The sequence below is a fragment of the Engraulis encrasicolus genome, chromosome 24 (genome assembly GCF_034702125.1).
Source record: "Engraulis encrasicolus isolate BLACKSEA-1 chromosome 24, IST_EnEncr_1.0, whole genome shotgun sequence".
NCBI classification, from domain to species: domain Eukaryota; kingdom Metazoa; phylum Chordata; class Actinopteri; order Clupeiformes; family Engraulidae; genus Engraulis; species Engraulis encrasicolus.
In genome coordinates this window covers 44,457,722-44,482,039 of record NC_085880.1, presented here as the reverse complement: position 1 = coordinate 44,482,039, position 24,318 = coordinate 44,457,722, and the positions used below count along the sequence as shown (strand labels likewise).

At 42.3% G+C, this 24,318-nt stretch overlaps 1 protein-coding gene across 1 annotated transcript; it reads left to right on the top strand.

The window, feature by feature from the left end:
* The first annotated feature begins 4,239 nt into the window (after positions 1-4,239).
* Positions 4,240-24,318, top strand: LOC134441359 (chitin synthase chs-2-like). The gene is made up of 19 exons (XM_063191636.1): positions 4,240-4,310; positions 10,241-10,376; positions 10,634-10,816; positions 11,363-12,468; positions 12,818-12,907; positions 12,999-13,151; positions 13,351-13,525; positions 14,280-14,384; positions 15,043-15,184; positions 16,099-16,299; positions 17,314-17,598; positions 18,436-18,615; positions 19,525-19,960; positions 20,085-20,113; positions 20,209-20,273; positions 20,410-20,520; positions 22,423-22,640; positions 23,262-23,367; positions 23,530-24,318. Exons 1-19 carry the CDS (start codon positions 4,243-4,245, stop codon positions 23,548-23,550), a joined length of 3,810 nt encoding a protein of 1,269 aa, XP_063047706.1. The 5' UTR covers positions 4,240-4,242; the 3' UTR covers positions 23,551-24,318.

Below are 24,318 nucleotides of genomic sequence, written 5' to 3'. Positions count from 1 at the left end.
AATCTTTTTGCACTTCACCAATTACGTACATCTCACAACTTGGAATCTGTCTTTTCTTTCTTTCTTTCAAGAAATATCTCTTTGTAACCCATGATACAATCTCCGCCAGGGGCGCCGCCAGGCGGGGAAAGGTGGTACTGATTCTAACGGCCCAGCCCAACGCAGCACGGCCCACGGCCCGTGGATGCCATAATAAAATATTAATATTCCTTTTTTTTTTTGGGGGGGGGGGATTTCTAAACAAAGAACGAAATGGTAATTGGAAATAAACAAAACAAAGTGTGGGGAGACAGCCTTTAGCTACTAACTCCTCACTCTCCACTGGTACTGTACCCTCTTTGTTCAAAGTTGCTGCTGTCACCCCTATACTAAAAAAAACCTGGCTCCTATCCCTCTGACTACAACAACCTCCGCCCAATCTCCAACCTTCCGTTCATCTCCAAAATACTAGAAAAAATTGTAGCTTCTCAACTCCATTCCCATCTAACTCTTAATTCCCTCTATGAGCACTTCCAGTCTGATTTTCGCCCCCGACATAGCACAGAAACAGCCCTAGTTAAAATCACTAATGACCTGCTCATGGCTGCTGACTCTGGCCTACTCTCTATTCCATCCTTCTCCACAGACTCTCCTCAATTGGCATAAGTAACACACCCCTTGACTGGTTCCATTCTTATCTCTCTGGCCGTTCTCAATTTATTCAAATGAAGTCTTTTAAATCCAAGCCCTCCCCTGTCACCTCTGGTGTGCCTCAAGGTTCTGTTCTGGGGCCCCTCCTCTTCATCACCTACCTCCTTCCCCTTGGTAATATCTTCCGCAAATTCAAAATTAATTTCCATTGCTATGTTGATGACACCCAGCTCTATTTATCTGGCAAACCCTCTGACACTCTCCCTCCCCCCTCCCTCACCACCTGTCTCTCTGAAATCAATCAATCTGTGTCTTTTGTTTTGTCAGCTGTGCAATAGTCTTGTGATGTGATGTTATTGTGTAGGCCTATGTTTTTCTGTTTTCTGTATTCTGTTTCGTCTTAACGAGTGTTGCTCAGGGATGCAAACTGAATTTCAGTGCAAACTGACAATAAAGTATCATCGTATCGTATCGTATCGTATCGTAAATCCTGGTTCACCTCCAATTTCTTGAAACTGAATTCTAACAAAACTGAAGTCCTACTAGTAGGCACCAAATCCACCTTATCCAAAGCAAATAGTTTCTCCTTCTCAATTGATAGCTCTCCTGTCTCCCCCTCCCCTCAAGTTAAGAGTTTGGGTGTCATGCTTGATGGCTCTCTATCCTTCCTCTCCCACATTAACAACATCACATGGTCTGCTTATTTCCACCTACGCAACATTAACCGTCTCCGCCCCTCTCTCACCTCCCATTCTACCTCCATCCTTATACACAGTCTTGTCACCTCTCGCATTGATTACTGTAATTCTCTCCTCTTTGGTCTCCCTCAAAAATCTCTCCACAAGCTCCAACTGGTCCAGAACTCAGCTGCCCGCATCATAACTAAAACCCCTTCCTGTCACCATATTACCCCTGCACTCCAACATCTCCACTGGCTCCCTATCAAATTCAGAATTCACTTTAAAATACTTCTCCACACCTTCAAGGCTATCCACAATCTTGCCCCTCCTTATTTATCTAATCTTATTCACATTGCTATTCCCTCCCGCCCCCTCCGTTCCTCTTCCTCCATTCTCCTCTCTGTCTCTTCTGCCCGTCTCAGCACCATGGGGAACAGAGCTTTCAGTTGCTCTGCTCCTCAGCTGTGGAATGTGCTTCCCCCTGACATCCGCAATATTGAGTCTTTACCCCTGTTCAAATCCAGACTTAAAACTCATCTATTTCAGTTAGCCTATTCTTTATGATTCTTTAACTCTATTTTGTTTTATTTCATTTTTAATTATTTTCTATATATTTATTTTTTGTTTACAATCTGTTAATCTGTCTTGTTTTATTTTGTCTCTTTCTGTACAGTGTCCTTGAGTTTTTTGAAAGGCGCTTTTAAATAAAATGCATTATTATTATTATTATTATTACTATGCTTCAAAGCTTTGGAATCAACTTCCGGAGGAAGTGAAAAACGTCCCTACTGTTGATAGTTTCAAGACCAGACTTAAGACAAAGCTTTTCTCTGATGCCTTCTCTTAGAGATCAAAATGTTTTTGATGTTTTTACGTATTTTGTTTCCTTATTTCTTGCTTTTATCTTTACTTTTTATTTAATTTTCGCCAGTCATGCCTTATGCTTTTATTTTTATTTTATTTCAACTTATTTTATTTTACATCATTTTTATCTTACTTTACTGTACAGCACATTGAATTACATTTATGTATGAAATGCGCTATACAAATAAATTTGCCTTGCCTTGCCTTGCGAAATGGTGCGATCCAATCTGGAAACGCGCAAGGCGTTGAATCGAACAGCATCCAAAATGCTGGCAGGTGTACAGAGTGACTGAGGTCTTAACCCATTGAGGTCTTAACCCATTGAGCCCATTGAATAGTAATATGCCTATAGGCTACAATCTATGGGCCCTTCTCAAAACCTAGGACAGTGCACTTCTAAGTGTATCAGCCTAATTAGTCACACCCAGTGATTGGATACTCTTTATTAGTCACACCCAGGGATTGGATATTCCGTAGAGTTCACCAAAGAGTATCCAATCACTGGGCGTGACTAATTAGGCTGATACACTTGGAAGTGCACTGTCCTAGGTTTTGAGAAGGGCCCTATGTCTTAACCACAGCAACCTGTAGCGTAGGGCAGTGGTTTTCAAAGTGTGGGCTGGGGACCCCTAGGGGGCCGCGAGGGGGGCTGCGGCAGGTTGACCGAATAACTAACGCAACCCAAATCATCCCATAAGAAGATGAACAAGCTTAACAACATTAAGATAATCTATTACAGTGTTTCTCAACCTTTTTTTAGGCGAGGCACCCTTTCAATTACTGAAATTTTTCAAGGCACCCCAAAGCAATAAGCTGTAACATGGCATAATAACACATATGAAGACGTCACACAACCTACGTTCGAAGTTGCAGCTTACTGGGGCGACCTAAATTTACTTTATTGTGTGTAAATGGCAGATGAAAGACTCCACTGAGCACAGACTAAGCAATACTTTATTAATTTAGAACAATATGTGTTAAAATACATAATTTATTTATCAGCCACGTTCCCGCTGCACTCTTGATGGGGGCCTGCGACACCCCAGGGGGCCCCAGCACCCTGGTTGAGAAACACTGCTCTATTACATCTCTGAATATTACAACTATTAGCGCTACTATTTTATGTAGGCCTATCCTAGTGGGACACTGTCATAAAGACCTAGACTGTGTTTGTGAAAGAGAATGCGCAGGAAAAAGTGTGGCATGCGTCGTCCCTTGTAAGGGGTGCCTTGGCTGGAATGTACTGGTAAATGGGGAGCCTTGTCACGGTAAAAAAATGGAAAACCCTTGACCTAAGGTCCCCTTGCAGGTCATCTTAATCTTTTTGTATTATTTATTTATTTATTTATTTGTACGATTTTTGGGGGGTCTTTTACGACTTCATTGACGATAAGACAGTTTGACAGGTGGACAGGAAGCGAATGGGGGGGGTCATGGCCACGGCAGGGCCAAGCCATCTTAATCTGCAACTGAATACAGATTATGAATACAGTACATTGTCATTTGAGTCTGTTTCTAGGCCAACCTTTAGTTCACAGGAATACATTTCACAAGTGTGACGAATGGAAACTGATCTGTATTCATGAAACCAAAGATTTTCTAGGCTGCCTCTCCCCCGTTTCTGAGGAAGCATATTTCCTTGAAGCAATTATTGTCGAGCTGTCATTCCATTTTCTGTTTTCCATACACTCAGAGCCAAGTGTACCAGAAGAGATGCATTTCTTTGTTGTTCTTCCCAGAATGAACATCACATCAGTTGTATCTGTTTGAAGACATATAACCAATGTTTCACAACTTAACAGGTTTTCATGTATGTTTAAAATGTTTTATGTTATGTTTAAATAGTCAAAGTTGTGGCCTCTCTCTCCATGAGCTCAACTTCTTAGCCTCTCGCGCCCTGTGTTGCCCTCATTAACATAACACGTTTCCCAAGCAAAATGCCTGAATCTTAATGACAACAAAGTTCACAATAACTCATCTCTAATGCACAAGACCCACCTACACCTACATACATGTGCTTAACAGAGGACACACAAGGCACCTCCGCTCAGACGGGTTGGGGAGCTCCATGGAGAAGGAGAATCTGATGGAGGAGGAGGAACAGAAGCGGTGGGAGGAGGAGGAGAAGGAGTTCAGGTAAATGCCATCACTTTGCTTACAGTGATTTTTTTTAGAAGTATCCTGGCAATAGTGGATAATATGTATGATTGTAACTATGGTATAACTGTAACTACTTTTGTTAAATCATTGTTATCTTTTTATCTTCTTGTTATCATTGGGTGATTTGCTGTCATTATAAAAGTTTGAACTTTAGAATCACTTAGTTCCTGATGGCCGGATGCAAAGCTGGGAATCTGGAAATTATAGAATTTTGGAAATTTGAAAGAGTCAAGTCAAGTCAAGTTGGTTTTATTGTCAATTTCTTTACATGCACTGGTCATACAAAGAATTTGAAATTACGTTTCTTGCTTTCCCATGCAGACATAGACTAATCTAGGTAAGGACATAGACAGTATAGACATATACAGTACTCATACATGGACATAAGACAGTATGGACATAGACAGTGCTCATACAGACATTTAAAGTGCAAGACTGGACAACAGAAGACTTGTAGAGAACATACATTAAGAGGAGGTATTTGTTGTGCTTTTTCTAAAAGTCCTTTATAGCGTTCTGATATAGTAATAGTAGCATTTTGAAGAAAAATAAATATTAAAATAGGTCTATCAAGTACACCAGCAGCAGTGTGTGTGTGTGTGTGTGTGTGTGTGTGTGTGTATGTGTGTGTGTGTGTGTGTGTGTGTGTGTGTGTGTGTGTGTGTGTGTGTGTGTGTGTGTGTGTGTGTGTGTGTTTGTGTGTGTTTAGTGCAGGTAGAAAGTGCGGTGTGCGTCTGTGTGTGTGTGTGTGTGTGTGTGTGTTAAAGAGAAAGTGGAAAGTGATGTTCTATCATATGTTTGATGTGAATTTAAATATGTGGTGAAATACTGTTAAATTGGAATGTAGTCACAGACTTTAAGAAGAAAGTATTGATGAATCTTATATTTTTGGTATAGAAAGATAAACTGTTTACGTATGTGGACATTTTTGAAAACGCATTGGTTTGGCCTTGGGCTAAGACAAAAGAGGTCAAGTTCAGATAACCAGATGAGCAATGTTTGAGAAGAAGGATAAATCGACGAGCAGTGGCGGTACTAGACCAAATGGTCAGGGGGGCCGAGGTGAGGCCAAATTGTTTTAAGGGGGGCACATTCTGTACAGTATATTACATTACATTACATTTCACTTAGCTGTCGCTTTCATTTATTCAAAGCGACTTAGTTATTATTTGTCAGGGTATTGTTTACAGTCCCTGGAGCAATGTGGGGTGAGGTGCCTTGCTCAAGGGAACTTCAGCCATGTATGGAGATGTAGGGAGAGGTCAGAGGGGATTCGAACCCTGCAACCCTTAGATTGAAAGACCAACTCTCTAACCACTAGGTCACGGGCGACTGGCCCATATCCGTGACACTCCTATGGGCACTCATAATCTTAATGGAAGACATGGAAAAAAGCCCTCCATTCAACATTTAATTCATCATTTCAAACTGTATCTCTATCAAAACAGTGTATTGTATTCAATTTCATTTGGGTTGCTTTTGTGTATTTAGGGTATTACTTAGCCTATGTTAAAGTGTGAAAAAAATATTTCCTTGAACATGTTACTGGCCCAACCTGTCTTCATTTGCATTTACTGGTAGCATTTACTGGTAGGTCTCCCCTGGGGCTAGATAACCACCTTCCATCTTCTCATGAATTCTTTGTATTGTGGTATTCATGGAACTTGCATGCAATTCTCATGAAAGCATACCGGTAGACTATTCACCTGTATTGGGTTTTTTTATTTCCTGCATATCATGTAACCAGAGACGATGTAATTAGAGCAGTGGTTCCCAACCTGTGGGCCCTGAAGGTATTCCAAGTGGGCCTTGAAATAATTTTCCAAAAATAATAATCATATTTTGGTGTGTGTTGCTGTTGATTTATTTGAATTTTATTCTTAATTGGGTCAGAGGTTGCCTAATCACAAGTGAGATTAGGTCTGGGGAGTTGCCTATTGTAAATTCCGTAGGGGCCGGAATACTTGGCTATTATGACACACTGCCCTGCTCTCTGATTGGGCAGAGAAACTGTAAAGGTCGGAATGCTTGGCCATTATGACACAGGGCCCATGATCTTGGACGTTATGAGTCATCCTCGCCAGACAGTCTTTCAGATCGAAACGATTGTGTAGAACTAAAGGCGGTATGGGAGTTCCCAGGCTAGGTCAGAGGTGGGCCCCGAACATTTTTGACCATTTCGAGTGGGCCCCAAGTTGAAAAAGGTTGGGAACCCCTGAATTAGATAATCTTTGATGTAACTTGTTCTTTTGAATGTCACCCTTATTATGCCTCTGGGTATCAAAGGTGCTAGATGAGGCATACATACCATCAGGGGCTGCGCTATAGGTGGGGCAAGCAGGGCATTTGCCCCTGGGCCCAGGGCCCTCCAGTATTGGTGGTGGGGGCCCTATTATGACCTTGGCAGGCCAAATTGAGGGCCCTGAACGCAATTGTTCCACCACTGCACTCTGCTCTCTAGTCTTCCATTCATCCGTCCTTCACAGATTTGTCTACTCTGTGCAGAGAAATCTTCTGTGCTGTCACTAATAAGTACTTTGATTCAGGATTCCCAAGGTGCTTACACATTGTTTATTACCTCCGCCAGGAGGTTATGTGATCGCCTGGGTTTGTGTGTGTTCTGTGTTTGTTTGTTGTCTGTGTTTGTTCTCTGTGTTTGTTAGTTCGCTGCTATTCCACTGCCTGCCACAAGGTGCGCACGGTGAGCACTGAGCAGAGGCGTGCCTGCGCGTGTCTCAGCAAGGAACAGGGAGAGACTCTCTCCTTCGCCGCCAGCTCCAACACCAAGTGCATTTCAACTAAAAAGTTGTTCATCTGCAGGCAGCCTTCATCCGCAGGCAGTAACCAGTCCTGTCAAATGAATTACCACCGCTACCAAAAATATTCAATTTGTTATGTGTGGCATAGGCTATGTTACCATTGCTGGTGCGAGAAGGACAGTGACCATCCCCGCAGATCGTTTAGGTTCACAATGCTGTCGAATTAATTACGTTGTCAAAAAACATGGAAGTGATCGTGTAAGTTCACAATGTTGTTGTGGACTGTGACTTAGGTTCACAATCCTGTCGAATTAATTAAGCTACCGTTGCCAAAATAATGTATGACTCTAGACCTACGTTCACAGTGCTGGTAAAATTCATTACATCCCCTTCGCTACATTTAAAGATAACCCCAAGTTGTTTGCGAGATGGACAGGGATCAGAAAGCCCGGCCGACAGCATGCATAATGGTCGAGCACCGGCATATATTCCACACGTGTGAGCCTGCGCCATTCTAAACAGTAAGGAACAGGGTGGGACTGTCTCCTTTGACGCCAGCTCCCACACCAGTGCTATCAACCTAAAAAGTTGCTCATCAGCGGGCAGCCTAGCCCTAGGCTACACCCTCATTGAAGTTAACAAACAATCATGTAAAATTAATTACCGCTGCCTAAAATATGTGTGAAGTGGAAGTGAATTGTTGCGAGATGGACAGTGACCACCGCAGATCATTTTGGTTGACAATGTCGAATTAATTGGGTACCATCGCCAAAATTATGGAATTTGTGGCTGTGTAAGTTCACAATGCTGGTCAAACACCCCCTTCACTAAATTTAAAACCAAGCCCAGTTGCGAGATAGAAACGGTGAATAGTGATTTGAGGAATGCGGGGAAGCAAATGCCGCTTCAACCGACAGCGCCAAGACTAACCAGTGGCCCATGAGAATGATGCATAGCCTATACCATCGTAGGCAAAAAAAGGCCTTACCCTTCTGTAGTTGTTTCAGTTTTGTTGGTCAAAATCATTACATTCCCTTCATTAATTAGGCTACAGTTCTATCAGCGCGTGATCACAAGCTTTCAAAGCAGGTAGATTTTGCAAATGACTGAACTGATGTGAGTGTGTCATTTTGAAAGTTCTGACAGGAATATAGTCGTTCATTTTGGCAAAGTGATTATTTTTGTCCATTATCTAATTATGGCATGCCCTGGCGGAGGTATGTGATCTCGGAGCACTTTTCTAGTTGTTACTATTACATTCATTAGTTTAACAGTTTAAATAATGTAGTTGGCAAAGTGTAACATTGTGAAGGCTACAACACCATAGTGTTGACACCCGTCCTGGTTTTTAAAGGGACACTGTGTGAGATTTTCAGTTCTTTATTTCCAGAATTAATGCTACCCATTCACTAATGTTACCTTTTTCATGAATACTTACCACCACCATCAAATTCTAAGTATTCATTATGACTGGAAAAAATACATTTTTCATACATGAAAAGGGGGATCTTCTCCATGGTCCGCCATTTTGAATTTCCAGAAATAGCCATTTTTAGCTGCAAAAATGACTGTACTTGGGCCATACTATAAAATATGAATTTATTACTTAGTAAACTTTCATGAAAAGATAACATTTGTCCTTAGACAACACATTTTCAATGAGCAGCATATATAGTTGCAGTACCTTTTTTGACCATTTCCTGCACAGTGTCCCTTTAATGGTCTGTCTTGAGGGGGCGCTGTGGCGCAGCGCGCTAAGCCCCCCACATTTGGGCTTGCATGCCCACCCACGGGGACCCCGGTTCAAGTCCGGACGCGGTCATTTCCCGATCCTCCCCCATCTCTCTCTCCCAGTCACTTCCTGTCACCATCTTCTACTGTCCTGTCAAATAAAGGCATAAAAAGCCCCTAAAAATATATATATATATATAATGGTCTGTCTTGGAAAAAGATATATACTCTCCTGGACACTATGCCATTGTATACAAGCAAAAAGGTCGATTGAGTTTGAAATGTCCAGGGGCCTAATTTATCATCAGTTCGTAGAATGCATTCTAAATTGTTTCTTAGGAGTGAAATTTAGAATGTTCGCAAGTACAGAAAAATCGGGATTTATCAAACGGGCGTTGGCTGCTCCTACGCACACGTCTGCATGATAAATCACACACCTTCCAAATCACTTTGCACGCGCGCATTCGGGGTAATTAGCATCCCGAAACGCCTCCAAGTAACCATATATGGTATTAAAATATATTCAAATGCCATGTTAATTCGAATGCGCCACCCTGTTCGGACTTCGGACACACGAATACACGCGGACACACGCGCCAGTCGAAGCGCTGGCGGGAAGTGCGGAGATAGAACCATTTCTGTGGCAGAAGTGGAGGTGCTCTCGACAGGAGGAGGACCGTGTTTCAAAATAAGTAAAAGATGGAGACACACATGGACGAAAACACAGTCAAATAGCATACTGTCATACTCCATTGTAATTTGAAGCAAACTGTAGCTTGCACGGTCAATATTATTTGCAATTTCGTGTTTCTTCCACTCACACGCATGGTCTGAGGTGTGCGTAGATTTAGGCACATTTCTACGTTCAAGTACAAAAAATCCCACACTTCGCTCAGGAATGATCGCACCCACACTTTACGCACAGATCTGTGCCTAAGAACGCTTGATAAATGAGGCCCCAGGTTTGTTTGTCGGACTGAGGTGGCAACCATAACTGCACCACAGAGGGAAGTTTGAAGAAAGCTGCAGTTTGTTCTGTTTTGTTCCAGCTGTAATGGAGGTGGCTCAGGCTGAAGGGCTGTTCCCCATGATTTTGGGCACACTCCAATATGCGACCTTGCGTCCTCCACTTGTGCTTGTGGCCTCACATTTTGCTGATGCCCCGTCTCCATGGAGAAAACAAATAAGTTTCCCCGCTGTCAGCCTAGCCCAAAACATTTTTTGGGGGACTATTCTTCATTCACCATCCAGTTTTCAAATGAGAAAATGACTTTATAATTTGCGAGATATTAAAATATTGTCAGTGATGTCATCATGACATTTTACTTCCTGGTACGAGGCACCATCACAAGTGGAGGACGCAAGGTCGCATATCGGAACGCACACTTTATCTCCCCTTTGCGTCTTGTCTTGCAGGAGCTCCTGGGACTGTGCACGAGAGGTGCCCGTCATTCAGGATGAACAGAAACTGAGGAAGTCAGTGAGATGTGTTCAAGTGCTGGTCACAGGACTCACCGGCATCCTCATGTTTGGACTGGCCTTTTTAAGCAAGGTAACCTAAGGCATTTCCACATTGCTCCCTCTAAGTGTTAAATTAACAATGCACAATTTACTATATACTCAAAAAAAGGTTGTGCCTAAAGTAACACCAACCAATCGGCCAAATGCTGGTGAAGTTTCAGTTTGGCTGGTAGAAAAGACCAACTCACTAGCCATTTTAGCTGGTGGTGAAAAAAGTTATTTTAGAGCCCTGGTTGTGTCAATCCCATTCAATGCTCAATGCTGTCTTTGTTTCTTTTTATTCAACAGACCTCGTTCCTGCTGCTGATAACAATAGCCAGTCCAGATGCAGTCACCATCTCAACAAAGCCCTACGCTCTACTCTTCATTGGCGTGCTTCTGACGGCACCCAGCCTGTTAACCATCTGCAAGGGCATTTGGAAAATCTCCTTCAAAGACTCCAAAACTCCATCTAGAAAAACATTGCTATGGGTATTTCATGTTTAAGTTATTTTTCTATAGCCACAACAAACAGCTCCCAGAAGAACTATCAGTTTGCCACATTGGGGGAACCCCTGAGATCCGGGACAAACCTTCAATAGAACATCAAGGTTCTCCCAAGAACCAGTGTTGCCAGATGTACGATAATTATCGCATTTGTACCCTAATTTGTACTATTTTTACCTCTGTACGATCAAAAAACCATGATGTACGATAATTTCAGAGTTCTCATTCAGTTCATTTTGATGCCTTGAAACAACAATGCGTGTCTTGTACAATAATTTCCTCCCAAAGAGCACCCAAAAACGATAATTCTGGGGTACGATAATTCAGCATTTTCCATCTGGCAACACTCCCAAGAACCGATTTATCAAATACTCACCTTTTCTGGTTCCTCCACAGTGGCCAACTGATGTTTCTTCAGGGAACTTTTATTTTGACAGTATACATACGTATGTGCATAGTTTTCTAGATCATAGCTAAGATATTAATGAGTAATGCCAAACCCACAATGCTGCTTTCCTTTCTCTCCCACAGGTTATCTCGGTCGACATATTTGTGGCATCAGGCGCTGCGGTGCTTGCTCTGGTTGCGATGCCCCATTTTGACATCCTAACAAACGTGATGATACTGAACAGCATTGGCATACTGTCAGCCATCTTCCAAGCGATCGTCCACTCAAAAATGAGGGGTAGAAAGCGATTTGTCGTCTTCTCCATACTTGCAATAGTCCTGCTCTTGGCAGGCTACGCCCTGTTCGCAATAGGCTACATCAATGAAGCTGGCCAACGTCTCTCTGAGAGAGACACGGCACTCATGATTGGTCTGGCAATCGCGTGTACCGTCTGTGTGTCGTTCAACTGGTGGGAAAACTACGCAAGTTGGTTCAACATCTTGTTCTTCAAGACCATCGCAGAAGAGGTGAAAAGGACGTCAAACATCGTAGGGATTCTCTCGAGCATCACCCGAATCGCCGTCACTGGAGCCGTGCTAGGGGCCTACGTCTACCTGTCTGGTCAAGAGTGGGAATCTGTCCTGTCCATCTCACAGAAAGACAAAGTCACCGTCTTGAGCCTGTTTGCCATCCAGTTCATCTCCTCTGCCCTGTGCCGCTGGTTTGCGGTCGTGGCGTGTAAAATGCACGCCGTCCGCCGCAGCTTTGTTTACCCCATGTGGTTCGTCTCGCCGGCAGTGCTGGCAGCGTTCGTGTTGTGCATCTGGATCCCGTATCTCGAAGAGCACGACAACATCGGCAGCATCGCCCAATTGCTAAACCACTCGTTCCCACTCTACTGCAACATCAGCGTGTCTTTCTACAACTACTCTGACGTGCTCGACCCCTTCCTTCTAAAGGCTCCCGCCTTCGATCTCATGCGGGCCGATATCACCCACAGCCTCTGCAGGCGGCCTTCCTTCTACGATGGAGACCTGTTCGGCCAAGGTCTCCTGGCGAGCTCAGTGATCAGCTGGTGGCTAGGTCTGGTAATGGGCACCATGTACATCAGCTTCAGCCGAACCAAGCGCATCCAGAGGACGCGCGACCTGTTTGTGCGCAGTCTCTACGAGGCGCTGTTCATCGACTCCTCGATGCTCCTCAACACCAGGTTCGACGTGCCCAAGCTCAAGAGGGATATGAACATCAAGTATGTCCACTGAAACACTGCTTGAACTGTAATACAGTATATACGTACAGTATATGTATTTCTAATGTGTTATTCATGTTATTTCATTATGCTACCCTTTGAAAATTATAGAAGAAGCGCAACGCTGCTACAATTATGGAGGTCTGACTGACCGAAACGTCAGCTTTCACATTAAAACCGTAATTGTAGCAATGTTGCGCTTCTTAACCGTAATTGTAGCAATGTTGCGCTTCTTCCATAATTATCAAGTTATTTCCATTGAGTTGGCTGCAGGCCACCTCCTCCATTCTTCTTGAAATATGCTACCCTTTGAAATCTTTGATTTCAAGCCGAGTGTTGTATTCGACAGGGACACGGAGAAGATGACCATCTACTTGTGCGCTACCATGTGGCATGAAACCACAGATGAGATGATGAAGATGCTCATATCAATGTTCCGGTATGAAGCTTTTCCTCTAAATGGGTTTCATTTGGTCATGTCTTACAATTATTTTTAAAGGTTGTGACCGTATACTTTTGTTCCTTTAAAGGCTTGACAAATTTAGGCCCAAGAGAAACAACTTCCAAGATGTGAGTTTCGAGTCCCACATTTACTTCGACGATGCCTTCTTCAAAGATGGGGATCAACTATGTGTAAACGAGTATGCGGAAAATCTTGCGGAAGTAGTCAGAGAAGTCTACATGTGCGTGACAATTCCTTTTACGAAGCTATAAATGCAAACGTTTATTCTGACAGTACACAGCAGAATCGATATACCTCTCTTCTACTTTTTAATCATGTGCGTTAGTCAAACATGAATTATGACATTAATTATCAATTTGACAGAAAACGGAATGAAAATAAAACTATTTAAATAATGTACCGGTACTGTATTTTGACAGGATTTTCACTGATGACGGGACTGGTATATTTCGGGAAACCAAACACATCCCTACTCAGAAGATAATCCCAACTCCGTACGGTGGGCGGCTGCAGTACACTCTGCCCCAGGGCAACACGCTGATCGTTCACTTCAAGGACAAAAACAAAATCAGGCACAAGAAGAGATGGTCTCAGGTAATTATGCATACTGTATGTAGTGCTTCCCAACCTTTTTTGTCCTGCGTAGCCCCTTAGCAACTTTTTCATATGATGAGTACCCCCTCGCCCTCATTCATGCTCTGTTCCTCTATCCCAATGTGACTCCACTCAATATATTTGTTATTATTACATTTTTTCCGTGTACCCCTTGAGGTGTGCTCGCGTACCCCTAGTGGTACATGTACCCCTGGTTGGGAAACACTGCTGTATGTAGTACAATACGTAAATCAAGGTTTCATCAGCCAAGGTTTGGGTGGGACTATGGATGGGGCTGGGGAGTGAAGGGGGGGGGGCTGCGTGCAGGGGACTTGCCATATGAGTGATTTGTTTATTGTTTCTATGTGTATATTCATATGTTTTTGATAGCTTTAATTTATTATTTTATTGTATTGTATTTTATTTTATATTAATGCTTAATGTCCTGTCAGGGACTACAGATGCAAATTAGCCTAAGGCTGTATAATCCATGACATGGAAACTTTTATGCTTTAATTGTACATGGTCCCAATAAACCGAATTGAATTGAATCAATATTACATCAACATAAAGGAACATCTGTCAAAGAAGCACTTGGACATTGAAGCACACATTCAGAAGCAATGCTATTGTTAGCAAAGATAATGTACATGTACCTCTGATTTCAGAAACAATGCTTTTCTTCCCAAAGATAATGTACCTCTAATTTCAGATAATGTACCTCTAATTTCAGATAATGTACCTCTAATTTCAGATAATGTACCTCTACTATCTACTGGGATGGAGACTCCACAGGAGATTCTACCAGAAGTTTCAGGAGAACAGCATGGCGAGGATGGCCATCGAAGAGGAAATGAAGGTAAGCGGCTGATTTTCTTGCATCATAATGTTGTGATGAACCACTGGGCATTTCTCAGAACTCTAGTGCGCACACTTCCAAGTGTATCAGGCTAATTAGTCATGTCCAGTGATTGGATACTCTTTGGTGAACTCTGCAGAGTGTCCAGTCACTGGACCTGACTAATAAAGAGTATCCAATTACTGGGCGTGACTAATTAGGCTGATACACTTGGAAGTGCGCGCACTAGAGTTTTGAGAAATGCCAGTGAATCAATCAATCAATCAAGGGCTTTTGATTAGCGTGCATGCTCATTTCACACGGTTCAACTTAGTAGACAGCATCTGTCCTACAAAGGCCAAGCGCAGTAACTACATATTTTGTCAAAATTGAGTTTAAACCTACATTACACATCCTTTACTTTGCGTCGAAGCCTTGTGGTGAAAATGTGTCCCGTTTTAGAGATTTTGCTATGTCAAATTTGCATTAACTACAACATCCAACCTACCTGTATTACCAAGGCTTTGAAGGCATTTTTCTCAGTCAGTTTCAACGTCTACGCAGTTAAGCACTTTGAACTTTATTTGTAGCTCAGATCTTAAAACTTGTGTAACCACATACAGGAAGTTTGTGGAGAGACTTTTTAAATGGTGGGTACTAATGTTCTGCTCATCACCAGAAAATGAAAAAGAACACCTACCTGTTGGCTTTGGATGGTGACACGGACTTCCAGCCCTCAGCTGTGATGCTGCTGGTGGATCGTCTCAGGATGTACTCGGAGGTGGGGGCTGCCTGTGGGAGGATCCATCCTACTGGCACTGGTAAGACAATATCCAAGACTGGGCTCACAATATCCGCATAGTCTGCATCCAAAATAGGGATGCAAACGATTAATCGATTAATGTGTTGCGTTAATCGATAAAACATTTTTTAAATCGGAATAATCGCCAATTCAACTGACAAGAGACTCAGGTGACATGGGTATGTGAAGAGTGTGTGTGAAGAGGGGTGTGAATAGTGGGAACATTTATATCACCTTTACATTTAATGAAGTTCTTTAATCCAGTAGTTTTTTTCCCCAAAAACATTGCGATTTTGGGGGGAAAATGACGCTTATCAATTAATCGTAAGTCGATCGATAAGGCAATCAACTAACGATTAATGAATTAATCGATAATTTGCATCCCTAATCCAAAACATTTACCTTTTCACTACACAATGACTGGAGATGTATATAGTACAAGAACCATACGTGCTTTGACAGTGTGTTTACTTAATTACAGTAAGTACAGTGGAATAAACGGGCTTGCTATTTTTTTGTTTTTTTTATGAAACTGTGATCATTTCAGGATGATGACAATGACAATGTCATCAACGTACAGTATGGACATTGTTTAAAAAACAAAAACAAGCGCAGTCAGAGATGGCAACTTGATGCGTGCATGTGTGCATGTATGTTACTTGGACTGTGTTTGGCGCCCCCTGAAGACTACTGACGCACACTGCAGGCATGCAGTCATGGTCATCATTGCAATACTTGACCCAACCCCAAGTGTTGGAAATGTTGTATACTATGATTATGTCCCCAATTTTAAGTCGCTTTGAATGTAATGTAATGTAATGTAAAAAAAAACATCTTTGGAGCCTAATTTAAAAAAAACACCATATAAAGTGGATCTTTGGCTCTGAATTGGTCTACTAACTACTACACCATCCACTCCTTGTCCTGTCACAGGTCCAATGGTTTGGTACCAGAAGTTTGAGTATGCGGTGGGCCACTGGCTGCAGAAGACGGCGGAGCACGTGTTTGGCTGTGTGCTCTGCAGCCCCGGCTGCTTCAGTCTTTTCCGAGCCGCCGCACTCATGGACGACAACGTCATGAAGAAGTACACCACCACTGCCTCCGAGGCTGGGCACTATGTGCAGTACGATCAAGGTACAGTGTTTATATGTAACAGAGTTGGAAAACTATTTTTTAAAATCTATTTTACTTAAAGGAACACTGTGCGGGATTTGTAGTTGTTTATTTCCAGAATCCATGATACCCATTCACTAATGTTACCTTTTTCATGAATATTTACCACCACCATCAAATTCAAAGTGTTCATTATGACTGGAAAAATTGTACTTTTCATACATGAAAAGGGGGATCTTCTCCATGGTCCGCCATTTTGAATTTCCAGAAATAGCCATTTTTAGCTGTAAAACTGACTGTACTTCGGCCATAGTAGAAAATAGTAGTTTATTATTTTGTGAACTTCCATGAAAAGATCAAATTTGGCAATATGCAACCCAGTTTCAATGAGCAGCATAGTTGCAGTACCTTTTTTGACCATTTCCTGCACAGTGTCCCTTTAATTTTAATCTCGGGCTCGACTACGCCACCTAGGAGTAGAGGAGAAATCTGGACAGAGGGGGCCCAGAATTGGGTTCTAATTACATTGTATGTATTGGGTGAGGGGCCCTTTCAGATGACTTTGTCCTGGTCCCAGCCAAAGCTGTCAGTGGCCCTGCACATACACACTGGCAATAAAAGCTAAAACTTGGTGACCCGCTTCATCGATGTGTATGTGTGTGTCTGTGTGTGTGTGTACTCTACCTAACCCTTCTTTGCATCTGCACTTGTTGTTCTGTATATTTCCTGTGCACCTTGTATCTGCTAGTGATGTTAGTTGATTATGTCCTCTTTTGAAAGTCGCTTTGGTTATAAAGCGTCTGCCAAATGTAATGTAATGTAATGTATGAAAAACTGAAAGAAAAGTCTGCGACACCAAGCTCCCGTTGCTCTTTGCTGCCCGAAACGTCATGTTAAAAAAGAGCAACGGGAGCTTGGTGTTGCAGACTTTTCTTTCAGTTTTTCATGGTATTTTTGCTGGTCCTGCACCCAATCTTTTTGAGACGGATGTGCATCTTTTTTCTCTTTAACTAATGTAATGTAATGTAATCGTAGGTGAGGACCGCTGGCTGTGCACTCTGCTGCTGCAGCAGGGCTGGAGGGTGGAGTACAACGCGGCGTCCGACTCCTACACCAACGCGCCGCAGGAGTTCAAGGAGTTCTACAACCAGCGGCGACGCTGGGGGCCCTCCACCATGGCCAACACGCTGGACCTACTGGGCAGCGGCGAGCTGACGGTGAAGAAGAACAAGTCCATCTCCACCCTCTTCATCCTCTACCAGACCCTCACCATGGGTGCCTCCATCCTCGGGCCTGCCACCGTCTGCCTGATGATCGCAGGTGAGGGGATGCATTGCATTGCATTACGCATAGCTACCTAATGTTATTACATTACATTACATTGCATTGCATTTGGCAGATGCTTTATAACCAAAGTGACTTTCATAAGAGGACATAATCATAGCCAACATCCCTAACAGATACAAAGTGCACAGGAAATATACAGAACAACAGGTGCATATGCAAAGAAGGGTTAGTTAGGTACACACATACAGGAATGTCAAGAGTCTGGCCTTATGCACACCGTTCCACCAGTGGAACACTGTAATAGTCATTGAAAAGTGAACTACACTACTATGACATAACATATGGCCTTAAAGGTGGGGTTGCAGGTATGACATCACGTTGGGGGAACTCCCCCAGGATTCTAAGGTTCTACATTCCTATGAGCCTGCGGAACCATAGATGTGTATAGAAGACTTCTAAACACATCTATGTGCGGAACCCCCAACGTGATGTCATAATAGTACATTTTCTTGAAATGGTTAACCTGCAACCCCACCTTTAATTAATACACTATGACTTGGTCATTACCGTTCTGGTGGTAACAGCTCATTTATAACAGTGTACCTTAACGACTCTAAAGCATGTTGTGCGTTGGCTATGTGTGGGTGTGTTTGTGTGTGTGTGTGTGTGTGTGTGTGTGTGTGTGTGTGTGTGTGTCTGTGTGTGTGTGTGTATGTGTGTCTCCTCTACTTAACCTGAATTTTGAGTTGTGTAAAAACTGAGGTGAATAAAATAAATCAATTTTAATAACGTACGGAAACAAAATAAAGAATCAACATGTTATTCCTCATATGAGTAAAAGAATGGAATGTACGCAATCTGTTCTTTCAGGAGCCTTCGGGTTTGTCTTCGGCATGTCCCCTAACTGGGCTCTGACGGCGGCTATTGTGCCCCCGTCCATCTACCTGATCTTATGCTACAAGCTGAAATCCAACACCCAAATCACCATCGCCGCCATCATGAGTATCTTCTATGCATTCCTGATGACAGCCAGTATCCTGTCAATTATTGGTAAGAGTTACTGTATTATCCATTAACTTGCTTTCAGCAACATGACATCACACCAGAGGGTCATTCTCAAAACCTAGGACAGTGCACTTCCAAGTGTATCAGCCGAATTAGTCACACCCAGTGATTAGATACTCTTTATTAGTCACACCCAGTGATTGGATATTCCATAGAGTTCACCAAAGAGTATCCAATCACTGGGCGTGACTACTTAGGCTGATACACTTGAAAGTGCACTGTCCTAGGTTTTGAGAAGGGCCCAGAGTGTAAAGATGACATGCCGACTTGAACTGTCTATCGTGTTTGTGCGTCAGGACTTCGCTTGTTAACTCCACAATGGCCTGTGACAGGTTAGGTTTAGGCATGGCACGATCAGCCACAATTTTGCCATTTACCTTGCTAGTTTCGCTTTTCTTGGCAAAAGCAAAGGAGGAGATATGTTGCTTTACTGACAGGTTAGGGTTAGGCATGGTTTTCAGTGTTGCCAGATTGGACTGTTTCCCGCCCAATTGGGCTGCTTAGGATGGCTGTGTGCATTTAGCAGAAAAATCTGCCAAATTTTTGGCGCAGAAATCAATAGAATTTTGCGGGATTTTGTGCTTCTATGCGAGTTTTGAGCATTTTGTGGGCTGGAAATCATCAGCCTCATCTGGCAACCCTGATGGTTTTGGTCAGGGAACAGCAGAGCATTTTCACGTTTAGCAACAGAAACACGGCGGGAAAACTGCACAAACCTGGTCATGTGACAAAGTGCTTTCCCGCTGTGTTAAAAAGCACAAATTTAATGTGGCCTGTTCTTCACTTGTTGTGTGTGTGTGTGTGTGTGTGTATGTATGTATGTATGTGTGTGTGTACATGCGTATGCCTCTATGACCATGTGTGTTGTGTACGTATGCGTGTGTCCGCACGCAGGTGACATGGTGCTAGAGGGCACCTTCATGACGCCGAGCGGCCTGTTCTTCATCGGCATCGTCAGCATGTACATCGTGACGGCGCTGCTGCACCCCAGCGAGGGCCACCTCATCATCTACGGCCTCCTGTACGTGCTCTGCATCCCCAGCGGATACCTGCTGCTCGCCATCTACTCCATGGTCAACATGAACAACGTCTCCTGGGGGACGCGCGAGACGGCCGCCCCCAAGCCAGCAGGGGGCGCCGGCCAGGCCACGCAGACGCGCACCGAGAAGAATGTCAGGTGCGCCAGGAAGTGCAAGTGCTGCGGCTGGAACTATGAGTTTGAGATCAACGAGGACAAGCAAGTGACTGTGGTGGTGCCTAGCAACGCTGCGGCTAACGCTATTGCTGCTACTGCTGACAAATGCCAGGAGAAGGAGGAAGAGATCGAGAGGTATTTCACTGTGACATACAGTTCCTCATTCCAGTAGCATGAAGTTATGCAAATGCTTGAGGCCTTAGGAGTTTACCGCTGTGTTAATCGTTGGTATCTTTACTCACTGATCTTTTTTTTTTAGCTGCCAAGATCCAGAAGATCCAGACAGCCGTATGTATTCTGGGCTTTTTTAATTAACAAAGTTATATCAATGCATTTTTTCTTCTTATGACTACTAAATATTATATTATTGTGTTTCCCATTAGACTGGATTTCACAACTGGTGAAAAAGTCTGGAGAACTGAAGCTTGCAACATCATATCTCAGTAATGTGAGTAAAGATTGTTGTCTTTCTGTTGTTTCGGATTAGTTGTTTTCATAATGTCTACTGAATGAACAAGTTACTTTTGACATATTTGTGTATTTCTGAATTTGAATCTAAAATTAAATGACTCATCTCTTCACAGGATGAAATTACGTTTTGGGAGGGCCTTAAGAAGCGTTATCTGAAACCTCTTGACGAAGACAAAGAACAGAAGAAGAAAATTGAAGCAGAACTTAAAGACTTAAGAAACAAGGTGTTTACCTCATGCCATTGCATCCAGAACACATCATTACATACACCATCTGTTATAATAGTATGGAGAGGAAGACAGAAGCTGTTCAAGAAGGACTTTCACTCTTATGCCAGGCTCAAACTACACAAATATCGGCCCGATTTTCGTCCGAAAACCCGCCTTACGACAATCGGTGGAACATTATCCCCCAGTACCATTGCAAGCGATTGTCGGCCAAGGTTTCCTTGCCGTAGGCAAAGTTCTAAGATAGAATTTTTGCAGGTCAAAGACTCGCCGATCGCAAATCGTAGAATTCGAACACTTTGATATTTGCGACTTGAAATAACACCTCGGGCATTGTCTCAGTGTTTACGATCTGGGATAAAATTGACAGTTATGATCCACTTTATGTTTGTGGCACACCTCAACATCAAAAGCATGTAGTTTGAGCCGAGCTTTATTCGTTAATGTTATGGCAGGTGTCAAACTCAAAGCCTGGGAGCCAATAGCATTTCAAATGAGGATTACAGTTGGCACACATACACCATTACTTTAGAAATATGACTTGAAAACAATTTGATGTGCGTCACACAGGATTTATGTGTAGGCCTAGGCCAGTGTAACAGTGAAGATCATCAGTAGTGATATCTTCCATTCATAGAGTACAAAAGAATTATGTGCAGGCACATCTGAGCTACCAAATGATGGAAGTGTTTGTGAAATTGGTCCAGCATCAAGTATTAAGTATTAAGCGTGTGCATGCGTAAATATTGAGTTTGGCCCATGTCTAAGTCCCATGTTTTGATTTTGACACACTATAGTATGAACTTGAGTTTGACACCCCCTGGTCAGTTAAACTTAAAAAAATAAGTTGCCGTGCTGCCTTAAGTTTGTAAGTTCTGAGTTGTACAAATAACCATCAAGTTGCGTTAACTTACGGCAGCTGGGCAACTTGCTTTTTAACGTTTAACAGGCTTGTAATGTTTCACAGTGTGTAGTGTAATGTAATGTAATGCTGTTCTCTACTGCCATCTGCAGGCCATCTTTTTATTCTTCATCTGCAATATGCCCTGTAATGTACACTGTAAAAAATATCACAAGTTTACCAGCTGTCTCAGAATTCCAAGTTAATTTAAATCATTTTTGTAAGTTGTGTGAAGCTTTGAATTGCAGCTTTGTGTTCAAAGCTTCACACAACTTACAATAAGGATTTAAATTAACTTGGAATTCTGAGGCAGCTGAATTGAATGGAATTTTTACAGCGTAATGTAATGTAGTGTAATGTTATGTAATGTAATGAAATGCAATGCAATGCAATGCAATGCTCCTCTCTGCTAAGTCCAATAATGCAATGTTATTTAGTGTAATGTAATGCAGTGTAATGTGATTGTAGTGTAATGTAATACATTGTAATGTAATGTGGTGTAGTGTAGTGTAGTGTGATGTAGTGTAGTGTAATTAAGTGTAATGTAATGTAATATACTGTAGTGTAGTGTAATGTAATGTTATGTAATGTAATGTAATGTAATGTAATGTAGTGTAGTGTGATGTAATGTAAGTAAGGGTTAACGTTCGGCGAGAAGGTCGCTACCGTGGAATAGCAGCACGACAGAGAGAATCTTTAGACCCCGACGCGGAGCGGAGTGCTGCTATTCCACAAAGCGACCGACTCGCCGAACGTTAACCCGCTTATTATATGGATATACTTAAATGATTCACACATGGCGGGGACATTTCTTTATTTAATGTTTAACTTTAGCAGTGAAAAGTCTTGTTGCCATTGACAGCGGTCTGATATAGACCAACTCGTCCTTATCTCAAATATCAGACGTGCGAACGTTGGGGAGCCCCACTGAAATGAATGGAGCATTCGACCGATGACGTCACACCATATAATGTAATTTAATGCTCCTCTATCTGCAGGCCACCTTCGTCTTCTTCATCTGCAACGCGCTCTGGCTGGTGGCCACGTTCTTCCTTCAGGAGATCGGAGGGGCCGTCAGCATCCAGATTCCCAAGCTGTACGCCAATGGCACCATAGACCCCAACGGCAAGATCTTCATCGATCCCATTGGCCTCATGTTCGTCATTGGCTTTGCATTCCTGCTGGTGATTCAGTTTTTCGCCATGCTCTGGCACAGGTGAGTGTTAGACACTAAGAAGATCCTTCTCTTTTCTTTCTGGTCACGATATGTAATCTGGTCATATGTATATCCTGAAGTGAGCAGTTTCAATGTTATTGTGATTAATATTTACAGTATAGTGTAAATTGTACATGTGAGTAGTCACATGTGAATAAAACGCATTCTATTCTATTCTATTCTATTCTATTCTATTCTTCTCTGTTCTATTCTCTGTTCTATGCTATGCTATGCTATTCTGTTCTATTCTATTGTATTGCGTCATCGTTCACCGCCCTTCCTTTTCAATCCCCCGTTTGCTGATATTGTTTGGCATCATGAGTAATGTTGTCCACGAAGACCCGTTAGCCGACCGTAACTTTGAGGGTAATGCGAATTGAGTGGACGTGTACAGATGGGAGGGCGGGGCTGATATAGGCCTTTTGTAGATGTGTTTAGTATGACATGTATAGTAAGTCTATGGCCATTTCTCAATGTTCCGTCTGCTTACTAGAACATAGAGAGATGGCCTACAGAGTGAGGAAAAAAGAAATGGACAAGGGTATGTGCTTCTGATTGTTAAAATGCTGTCAAATGATGTAAATAAAAACTAATGTGTCTTGTCTTTGTGCCCCCTCCCAGACTTCAAACTCTGATCCACTACATTGCATACCAAGACACCGAGTCCACAGTCATAAAAAACAACTTGAAGAGGTCACATGAGGCTCTAAACAAAATGAATGAAAAGGTAAGCTTGCTAAAGCATATAAAGCATAGCGTATATTTGCCTACACTACCTTTGAATTGTTTTTTGTTTTGGTCTATTATGCAATAGAATAACTACTGGATAGTAGTTTGAGTATAGGTTTGACTTTAAAATATTAATGCTGTATAACTTTCACCTTAACAGAACATGAAGCAGTTCCTCTGACAAACCTATGAAATGGACAATCTCAACAACAACAAAAATGGAAAAATTAACACAAGATTGGAAAATTCACCTGAACCATCATTTGACCAAACTACTAAATCTCACTTTTTCAGTAGGCAACATTCTTAATTTTTTATATATTATTTGGTCACTGCTTTTAACAGAAAAAAATATGTGTAACCATAATGCTCATGTCATGTTCTATCTTTAAAATTATATATGTACACCACTGTGTTTCATGGTTTATGTTTCCGAAGTGGGCTTTCCAAATGGACAGTACAGTGTTTAAGTAAATTATCTCAGGTACAACAATGTGACAGCGATAACTATGATGTAGCGATAACTTCTATGATGTAATTATCTACTTTTCGATTTAGAATTATTGTCTAATTTGATTTTGTTGTTATTTGATGTTGTCTTCCTCTCTTCTCATTGTTGACACGAGACTCGCACTTTATTGTAATGCACTATTTTATTTAATTTTTTAAAGGTATTTTTTTTACAGGCTTTTGTGCCTTTATTGATAAGAAAGTGGAGATTATGACAGGAAGTGAATGTTGGGGGAGATATGGGGAAGGGTTGGGACATGACCCAGGCCAGAGTCAAACCTGAGTCCCCATGGGCATGCAAGCCCATATGAAGGGGGGCTTTGCGCACAGTGCCACAGCACCCCCCTGTAATGCACTACATATATTTCCAGTTGAAAAGATAGGCTTTGTATCATCCTTTGATGTTTTCGATGTTGTATTATTAAAGATATAATAAAAT

Bases quoted from the DNA above. Each gene is read 5' to 3' on its own strand.
- LOC134441359 (XM_063191636.1), top strand. From the start codon at position 4,243: ATGGAGAAGGAGAATCTGATGGAGGAGGAGGAACAGAAGCGGTGGGAG. The intron at 20,114-20,208 runs GTATGTATTCTG...GTTTCCCATTAG, and splicing joins TCCAGAAGATCCAGACAGCC to ACTGGATTTCACAACTGGTG. The intron at 22,641-23,261 runs GTGAGTGTTAGA...GCCCCCTCCCAG, and splicing joins TTCGCCATGCTCTGGCACAG to ACTTCAAACTCTGATCCACT.